The sequence below is a fragment of the Priapulus caudatus genome, unplaced genomic scaffold, assembly GCF_000485595.1.
Source record: "Priapulus caudatus unplaced genomic scaffold, Priapulus_caudatus-5.0.1 Scaffold455, whole genome shotgun sequence".
NCBI classification, from domain to species: Eukaryota; Metazoa; Priapulida; class Priapulimorpha; order Priapulimorphida; family Priapulidae; genus Priapulus; species Priapulus caudatus.
The window spans coordinates 111,034-121,213 of record NW_014577516.1 but is presented as its reverse complement, the minus strand read 5'-3'; the positions used below and the strand labels follow the sequence as shown (position 1 = coordinate 121,213).

General features: G+C 39.7%; 1 protein-coding gene across 1 annotated transcript; it reads right to left on the bottom strand.

Moving 5' to 3' along the window:
* Positions 1-800: 800 nt before the first annotated feature.
* On the bottom strand, positions 801-9,787 carry LOC106810584 (calreticulin-like). The gene is made up of 12 exons (XM_014813978.1): positions 9,622-9,787; positions 6,607-6,711; positions 6,173-6,270; positions 5,758-5,866; positions 5,466-5,560; positions 4,691-4,825; positions 4,248-4,436; positions 3,025-3,168; positions 2,580-2,672; positions 2,314-2,407; positions 1,867-1,925; positions 801-1,679 (listed from the first exon to the last, which is right to left on the bottom strand). The coding sequence occupies exons 1-12, from the start codon at positions 9,701-9,703 to the stop codon at positions 1,617-1,619; spliced, it is 1,266 nt and encodes a 421-aa protein (XP_014669464.1). The 5' UTR covers positions 9,704-9,787; the 3' UTR covers positions 801-1,616.
* Between the last annotated feature and the right edge of the window lie 393 nt (positions 9,788-10,180).

Genomic DNA, 10,180 nt, shown 5'->3' with positions numbered 1-10,180 from the left:
CATATGCGCCCTGTATACGCTCTGTATGCGCGCAGCGCGCTAGCAACACGCTGTGCATTCGTTGTCAACTCGCTAGCTTCTCCCAAATCCTGACAAAAGTTGGGCGCACAACGACGCACTGATCTATTTTCCATTTTTTGATTAATTTTCAGTGCGCGGGCCGTGCGTCGTGTATGTGTGACAGGCCAGCTGCTAAAGGCAACGTCGCTACAGAATAGTGACGCAAGACTGACTTCCTACGCACATACAAGGAGTAGGAATACACCGAATAATTTCAGTATTTTTGTTTTTCGAGTGATGACGCAACAATACGTTTGATACAGCGCTGCCTTCATAGCAAATAAAGGTCAATGAAACGACAAACAAGGTGCGTACATATTTCCTTAAAGATTAATCTCTAATGAATCTTTTAGTGCGTGAAACAGTGACATCCGTGCGCAAGGGTTTGCGTTACTTACTCTGGCTATTTTCAGATGTTCCTGTAAGCGAACTAGTAGGTTGAGACTGGTTTGATAAGCCATGGACACATAGTAAAGAATTTACGTAAAGAATCGGATATTGGGAAAAATTCGTGAAGGGTATAGCTCGCTATTCCCTCTCATCAGGAAAAAGGGAGTCATTTACAGTTTTACTAGCATTAGACGTTATGAATTTTGAGAATGGACACTACATTTCTACTTGTTTCATAAAAACTTGACTATCCAAGTACAAATACTACTAGGAATATTATTGGCGAAGAACGTGTTAATATATATTTCACTTCATGAGATGACCATTTATAAACGAAAAACTACGCTGAATGTAGGAAATAGTATTTACACCAGTGTGTACCATTTTTATTTCAAAATGCAAAGACAATGACTTCCTGAACAACAGCGTTTACGTACACCACATTACAACCTACTCGTTTCCTAGGAATGAAACGACAATGTTGCATAGTACAGTCTTCACACCACAGCCAAAAAACCACACACCGAATTCGTTATAGCAATGACACTGGCATGCAAAGACGCGCGCGCCATCTATAGGGCCAGGTCCAGAGATCAGCTGCGTGTACCCGCTAATCACTTGCACAACTCTGTAGATGTACAATAGAATCTGCAGTTTATAAACAGCGTCGCATATCTCTGCATGACACTACATCAAGATCGTGGCAGCCAGTATCAATGCCAACACATTTACTTTTACTTATAAATCTCCGACCACAGACAGGGCAGCTAAGGACACGCACATGCACGTACAAAAACAAATCCCTCGATTGCCGTGAAATAAAACTTTACAACTTTGCTACATTATCTGTAGCAATTCTTATTCAAAACATAAAAACAACAACCGTCTCATAGTTATAGCCTAGTACAGATTAGACTGAATGTCGACGAATTGTACACAGACCAAAAGTTACATCTAATTAATGCAATTATTGCATTGAAATCTTTTGAATATGCTAGCCCGGCCGAACAAAGTCCATAAACATGCTCTCCAAAACGGATTCAATTTATTTTCAAAAACCCTTCCCACCCCATAAAAGATCCATACATGATAATTATAGATGGTAATAACTTAATAGTTGAAAGCTTTCCAGACGAGATGATGCAGAGTCGTCGAAGTGGAGAGATCTAAAATTCGTCATGTTCGTGTGTGTGCTTCTCTTCATCCTCATCGTCCTCCTCCTCCTCCTCCTGCAACAATCACCACCACAGGATTAGTAGCAAATAACGGCCTATCGAGGAACTCAAAACAATTTCACAGCTTAACATGAGTACACCAGTAATCCAGGTTGACGTATCATTGCACAACGACATTTACCACTCCCAAACTCTGCAATAATTTCCGTCGCATCTAACATACTAACGAGGGAAAAATTACCTCCTCGTCCTTTTCAATTTCATCTTCATCTTGCTCCTCATCATCTTCATCCTCATCCTCTGCAAAATACACAATTACAAAGCCATTTATTTATGTAAACATCAGCCCACTTTAATATTTAGAGGTGTTGTGTACATGAATTGGTTTATGTATGTGCAGGTGCAGTTAACCGAAGACTCCACATTTAATTCTCCAGTTTTTCCAGTAAAAGTCCTGCAAGTTTGTTTTCCAAAGAGATAATTCTTGAAATGCTCACATGCAGAGCAATCAAGCAGTACACTTTGGTCAATGTATGTTATTCATTTATACCATTCTCATTCCTACAGAAATGGCTGCCAATTGAATGAAAGAAATTTAATGCTTTCTAAAGAGTAGAGCTCAGCAAATTTACAACTTGTAGTAAAATCCATTAATTTTTTAAGCAGTTCAACTGGATAAAATTTTTACCGTCTCCCTCCTCATCCTTTCGTCTCGCCTCCTCCTCTTCCCTCTTCTTTCTTTCCTCTTCATCTTGTGCATCCTTCACCTTCTTCTCAGCCTTCTGTAAGACCAATATAAATGGGCAGATATTAGTTTCATTATTACAGTGACCACAGTTAAGTCACTCTGCAATTAGGCGCAATCACTCATTATGCTAGCTATGAACATAATGACAAAACAATCTTTTCATTGACTGAATTTCACATTACAAAAAAAAAGTTCTGATAACAAACCTTGGTCGCTTCGAATGTTTCCTTTGCATATTTAGAGGCAAACTCTTCATCGTCTGTGACGAGGAAGTTATCAAATATCGACCCCGATTTCACCTGCAATGTAGAGCATGCATTAGCTCTTATATGGCAGGGGGTTGTTTGCTGAGCACCAGAAAACAAGGAAACAGTTAAAAACAGATAGCAATTTAGCAAATAAACATCTTTTTGTACTTCCTTGAATAATAAGGTTAAATGAGTGTTACTCCGTAACTAGTTACAAAGTCATGATGTGTAATAACTACAGTGCTCAACTGATGCCCATCAACAATGACATGAACTAACTGAATACAGATTTTCCAATACAGTAATAAATACATTGTCCTTCAAGTACAGATAGAATATCCCATGTATATAATAGTAAAGATCAAAGATCAATTAGCATAAAATAGGTGCTAATCTCGCGTACCTGCCACAGGTCAAGGCCAATTGCACCAATGTTGGTATATTTGTAGAGGTTAGAATCTTCTTCGTAGTCTGGGTTATCAATTTCTGGGTGTGTCCACTTGCCAGAATAGTTGGGGTTGTCAATCTGTTTTGGCTTCCATTCTCCCTGAAGAACAAAACCATGTCCATTGCAACTTTAATATAATAGGAAATACACGTGCACCTAACTTTCACATTTCCAAGAGGAAAACAGGTTACAAATCCCCCCCCCGCCAAATATTTTTTAAACACGAACACACATACTAATCTTTTCTACGTTTGACAATAATATCCCTATATCACCGTGTTAACATAGACAAACTACCCACCACATCTAAAATGAAAGTGTCAATGACACTGTAGCTCACATTGGGTGTGATAGAAGAGGGAGGGGGATATATAAAGCAAGAGTATATAGCATATCTCCCATTATATACTCTTGATAATGATATATGCATAAGTTTTGATGCGAAAATAAACGTTTCAGATCTGAAAGTCTGAAACCTTGACGAGAGATGGCGCTACGCCTAAATGATTGCCATTTTGGTTTTCGAATATCGCGCAAATAAAAACAATAAAATATTCAAGTCAAATTAGTGTAACGAAGAATCTAAAACACAATGTTACACGTATATAGGTATGATTGTAGAGTTGTTAACCAGTTAGACGAAATAAACGTAATAGGACGTTGTCATCTCTCCCATAAGAGTAACAACTGTTTTGGGGCTAGCCTTACACATTCATATACCAAAATTGAACAAAATCGAATGAATCTAGATAGCCATTTTTATTTTTGCCAAAAAGTGGGCGTGGCTCAAAAATAGATGACCGGGTGTGCTCCAAAATAGGACGTTCAAATCTCTCCCATAGGAGTAACAACTGTATTCATTCACATACCAGAAATGAGCAAAATCCGTTGAACCTGAACTGACTTATGGCCATTTCCATTTTTTGCCAAAAAGTGGAAGTGGCTCGAAAGTAGGTCGACTGGCGTGCTCCAAAATAGGACGTTCAAACCTCTCCCATAGCCATAGGAGTAACAACTGTATGCAATTTGAAACATGTGGGTCAAACCGTCTTGAGTTATCGTTGACTGTAGCCAAATGTTGATGGACGGATGGACGTACGACGAACGACACCCCATGGCAATAGCTCATCTTGACGATGTCAAGGCGAGCTAAAAATGCAGGGTTTGCTGTCCAGTACCTTGTAATCTGGGTTGTCGATCATCGGGGCTTCCCACTCTCCGTCCATCTCATCATCCCAGTCTTCGGGTTTCTCGGCATCAGGGTCAGCAATGTGTTCTGGCTGCTCCCAGTCCTCGGGCATCGTGTCATCTGGGTCGTCCATCTTCTCACGATCATCCCAATCTTCTGGCTTCTTGGCATCAGGATCCTGACAACAGAACATGAAATGCATTTAGGAAAAATGTCACTAGGCTATATTATCCATAGACTACGTTCCAAATGCAGTGTACAAAAATCCCAAAATTAATTTGAAGTACTTAGTGGTCTTTCAATTCAATGATATACTTTCAAAGATGACAGCTATCTGTTGGTAGTTGTGGTACTTTAGATACAACAAACAAAAATCACAAATAATTATAATTTAATTAGGGTTAGTTGGGAGTTTACATGTAAAATTCGTACCTTGATCTTCTTGGCCGGGAGGAAACTCCAGTCCTTCTCTAGTTCACCACTCTCCACCTTCTCATTATCGATCTTGACGACATAGGTGTTGTCTGGTTTCACGATGAGTGTGTACAGGTGAGTAAACTCATCATCCTAAACAAAGAGTAGCACATATATAACAACTGACGATGGTCTGAGAAAGCTGCACATGCAAATTTGAAATGAAATGAATGTGGACAAATAAATCAAATAATCTGGCTTTTACCACGCAGTAGCATGCTTTGAGCAACGTGACATTCTGTACATCTCATATCACAATCGCCCACATTTTCACTGGACATTTCTGAACAACAAAGGATAAATTGATGTCCCCACTTTTAACACCCAACACTAATACCGGAAACACCATCTCAACGACAGTAAATAATTTTGCAACCATTATATTACAACAGGGGTCTCCATTGGACTCCCTACCCTCAAAAAGAGAGAGTCCGCAGCAAAATGAGGGAGTCCGCAGTCTGACGTTCAAAATTAAAGATATTAAGAATAACGCATGTGCTTATTTTTAAGATTCTGCCAAATTTTCTTTGGACATTAGCTGAAAAAATACAGTAATTCCGTGAGGCCGTGCTACGAAACGAACTATTTAGTATGGCAGAATTTTCAGGGAGTCACACAGACTCCTGCATATGTCAAATCAGGGAGTCCGACAGTGAATCGGAGTATTTGACTACGGACTCCCGTTAATTTCGCAGCCTGTTACAAGCATGATAAAATTTCCTGCCAGACGTACCTTGCACCTGATATCTTTGTTAATGAGAAGGTTATTGTCCTTGTAGTTGAAGATGACATGCACCTTCTTAGTGCCTGGTCCACAGATGTCTGGGCCTATATAGTGAGAATACTTACTCTTAGGATGAGATGCAATTCTTTTATAATGAATTTACATTCACAGGCTAAACGTGAACATTTTGCAAGAATTATCAGCCAGAAGATTGACCTGTACTATAAACTACTGATACATCAATGAATACCACATACGATTAGTGCAGTAGAAATGCACAGGGATGCATCCCTTTACCTACCAAACATAATATGATATGGTGCATCGCCGTGCAAGTCTTTCTGATTGACAGTGTCTGGGTACACCTTGACATAGCCTCCACCACAGTCAATCTTCTGTTCATGTTTCACCTAGATATTAAACAACAACAGCTGGCAGTTAGTGCTATTCACATCAGAATTATTGGTACCTGATGCATCAGTTTCAGTTCCCATGTTCCTGATCAGTGAAGTTGAGTTGTAATCACAGTCTTTACGACTATTTAGTCTAACATGTGTAAAAAGCATCATCTCAGGAAACGGGTAAAGACGAATGAAACACTAACTTTAAAAGGCAACACAAACTACGGTTGCATATATTAATGGTAAACTTGTAAAGTACTAATTTTAGTTAGTTTTTGGCAGATTGGCAAGTTTATCATGATAATACCCACGCACCTGGAATTGAATGACAAGGGTCTTTCCTTCATTGCTAAATGATTCATCAAACTTTCGGGACGACATGTAAAATTTAGCATCCTGTGAAGTCTGGAGACCTGGGAATGTTTAAGTAATAGGAATTATCAAACAAACATGATTAATTACATAGCACTGCAATACAACACTTTCAAAGGCGAGAACTAACAGTATACGATTCACAATTTAAAACTACATAGATATAGCAATTAAGAACAGTAACAATGATTGACAACATTTGCCATAACAATGATCTTATGACAATTCCCCTGCTTTTAAACTATTCAACGTAATCTGCAACATGAGATTCATTTATTAATGTTCAGACACAGCCTATTGAACAGCACTGCAATACGAAAACTAAAGTTACATCAGATTACAATCCATTCAATTTACCCAAATGCATTTAACCCTACCTTTGTCCTTTTCGGCATCGCCATAAAATTTCCCTGCAGACAAGACAAGCTTGCCGTAATCATCTTTGTGGGATGACTGTACCCAGTTTTCAGACCAGCTGTCATCTGCAGCAGAAAACAACCTCACATATATACAGAGCTCTGTATTAATCTAGACACGGGTGGAATGAACTGTTGTTGTAGGTTTAAGTAGGAACTTTGGGGGATCACAGCCTGTTAGATGGGAATCGAGGCAAGCATTTCCTTCAAAGGCGAGGCACCATGACAATTGACTTCTTAGAAATACTGTGTGGATCACAGCAAACTACATACCAACAACAGAATTTATGGGAAGAGCACAAAGGCAAACTAGACGGGGCCGTTTATCGGTCCATTCTCGTGGCAGCATGGGAAGTAAGGAGGCTTAAGGAGCTGTGGGTTCTGTGGTGAAATACAACCCACATATCAGATTTATACTGAAACTCACCTGAATTACTTTGCTCAAATCGAACAATTGCATATGTGTGACTGTTATGGAAAGTATAGCAATGTATAACACTGTTTCAATTCCCTAGAACACACTACTGCTACACAAATGTACAAAGGAGGAACATAAACTTAACAGCTAGTTACCTTATTTAGCTGTTAACAAGGTAAAGCAACATCTTTACATTTTTGGATGTACCCCTAAAGATGGTAGATTATATAGTACAATTAATTTTAACTCATGCATGAGCTAACCATCTGCCAACACTGGTAAACTTTTCCACCTGTAACCTAGATTAAAATTAGGGCATGCTTAGGTCAGATTTGATATTTCATAGCCTGCAGCACTCTGCCATAATGATATCAACCAGACCATTTATTACTAGATAACTACCGTACCTTCCGAAAGGCAGCAACTATTTAGAAGCCAAGACAAGAGGCTCACGTTATGTTACATTAGATTGACGACAAATGAACCAGGGCATTCGCCATTTGATAATACCCACAACAAGAGGCGCAGAGCATCTGGGCTCACCTGAGGTCTGTTGCTACGGTTATAAACGTAACATTTAAGTCGTGCGTAGTGACACCTTTGTTAGGCGCAGATATGCAGATACGCAGTTGCGTACACATCATTTCAGCAACCTTCTGCATTCTGCATACCTCCCAAATCCCATTGGTTGATACAAATCGCGTGCCTGAAACTCCTGTTTTATGGTGCATTGTTGCCCTAACCCTAACCCTATTAAAAAATAATAATTTAATTGTTATGAAATTGTTGTAAATAAATCATGTAAATATTTGCGATAATTGGGAAAAAATAGTAAAATGGATAAAGATAGAAAAATACAGTAAACAGGTAAATAATGAAAAATCTGATGGGATTCGATCCAAGGACCTTTGAGCCGTAATCCTGTGCTGTAGCTGTTGGGCTATCCAGGCTTATTGGCTTTCTAGATTATGGATGTGCCATAAATATGAGAACACTGACATCATTGAGGCAGTTCAGAAATCATGTTTAACCCTCCTCTTGAGGGTCAAAAAGTTATCAGACACTTACTCTTCGCACGTCAGTGGAAAGCACATTTCATGGTCCTTTCAATAAAGTGATAAAAATGGTAGGCCAGCGCTGAAACAAAAAAGTTTCCCACTCTGTCCGTTAGGCCACGTCCTCAGAAAATGTCTGATATCTGACCTTTCCCACCCACTGCCCTTTGACCTGTGACCTCCAATTTCGCACTGGTGATGGGTTTCCTGCCCATCACACTATACACCGAATATTAAGAGCATAGGTCGAGCCGTTCAGATTTGTGCCGCAATTCCGTATTTCCTCCTATACCTTAAAGGGAGAGTTTACTCTAGGTTCTAGGGTTATTTTCAGCTAATTTAGGTTATAATTACGCTACATAAAAAGTTTCATGGTTCAATCATCATTAGAAATATTTTTTTTCAATGTTTTAAAACTAATGACTACAGTCTGATTACAACGACGGTGGCGCCACTCAAAGCGCACGATCTGATAAGTTACGCAAAACCACTTTCCAGCCAAGGGCTACAGACCGAGGGTGTTTCTTATTTATTCACTTAAAAGCAAAAGAATTGTAATATCTTATAAACGACATAGTTTCAGTTATAATATGGATAAATTTGCCCTAAAATGAATATCGTTCGGTTAAATAGCATTTAGGTATAAATATAATTGCACTTTTGTGATTAGCCCTCGGTCTGTAACGTGCAAAATAAATTGTCAAATACGCAACTTTTTCGGGGTGTCAGCACGGTCGCGGGTGTCATGGCGCCGTTCAAATTTCGTAGCGTTGATGTGTAATTAATTATAACAATTAAATTAGGTATCTGGTAACAAATACGTGTGGGTATCGACTAATTGTTATACAGTAAGTACAGTTGTATGCAGTAAAATCCTAGAGGCGACTGTCCCTTTAAGTTAAGGGGGAAATATTCCCCCTCCGTCTACACATCTTGACCTTTGACCCTTGACCCCCAAATTGATCATCCCAAGTCCTTTCCATGATCCCCCCACGTCCCGAATATCGTGCCCGTACGTCGAGCAGTTAAGATTTGTGCCCAACTGTTGACGAACGGACGGACGGACAATCATGCGATTCTACAAGCTGCATCTGACTACGTCAGATGAGCTAAAAATGTGTAAATGTTTGAAATGTTTGAAGTGTGCGTACGGTATACACGCAGGATCACTGAACCGGTTCGACTTGTTCCAAGTTGTTGGTCAAAACGCACCCAACCCTACTCATGCCGATGTCCACCAATTGTCCCACATTCTGATCAGTGGGCAGGTAATAAAATGTTTTGTAATCCTTAAATTACTCATTTACTGTCTCTTGGACCATGCCGCGTAGTATGACTTAGTACTTTGCTCTAAAACTGGTTGAATACACAAGAAATACAACAAAATAGCGAACGATAATCGCCATGCACTGCTAATAATGGCAATATATCATCGCCTGTGAAACGCGGGTAGTCGCCGGCATCACATACACCGAATTATATTAGTTACAAAGCAAAACTTACCTAGGAATTCATCTTTGAAGTAGACTGTTGGTTCTCCAAAGACGACAGCAATAAGAACGGCGAAGACGAAGAAGGACCTCATTTCGGCTACGTCTAGGTTTCCCTGTCACTGTCTAGGACCGAACACGACTTTCCTACAGAAAATGTGCTAAAGGTGCCATGTGATCTGTACAGATGGAGCTATACGATTCGCCAACTCTTACCACGTGGGCCGACAGCTGGATATTGATGATTGGTTAGAAGTTTCCATCGAATCACAGAGCACCACGCTTAGCGAACCCGGTGCTTACGTCATATCCGGGTTAAAGTTTACGTAATGTTGAGAATGCGCCACTGGAATGCAGTCACACTTCACCACTTCAACTTCCTTGCCAAACTGTTTCCTGCTTGGGAATATATATATATCATTTGTTCTCCTGTTCATCTGACGTTCACCGTTTCCTCCTAATTTTATTTTCCCGTCTTCTCATGTCCTGTGTGTTTCACCCCTCCGTCTTCTTATCATCCTTTATTTTCTCTTCTAACCCACCACGTACGTCCCCTCCATTCGTCGTCATTA

Excerpts from the sequence above, each read along its gene's own strand:
- LOC106810584 (XM_014813978.1), bottom strand. The coding sequence starts at position 9,703 with ATGAGGTCCTTCTTCGTCTTCGCCGTTCTTATTGCTGTCGTCTTTGGA. Across the intron at positions 6,712-9,621 it reads CTTCAAAGATGAATTCCTAG|ATGACAGCTGGTCTGAAAAC; the intron begins GTAAGTTTTGCT and ends TTTCTGCTGCAG. Across the intron at positions 2,673-3,024 it reads TTGGCCTTGACCTGTGGCAG|GTGAAATCGGGGTCGATATT; the intron begins GTACGCGAGATT and ends TCTACATTGCAG.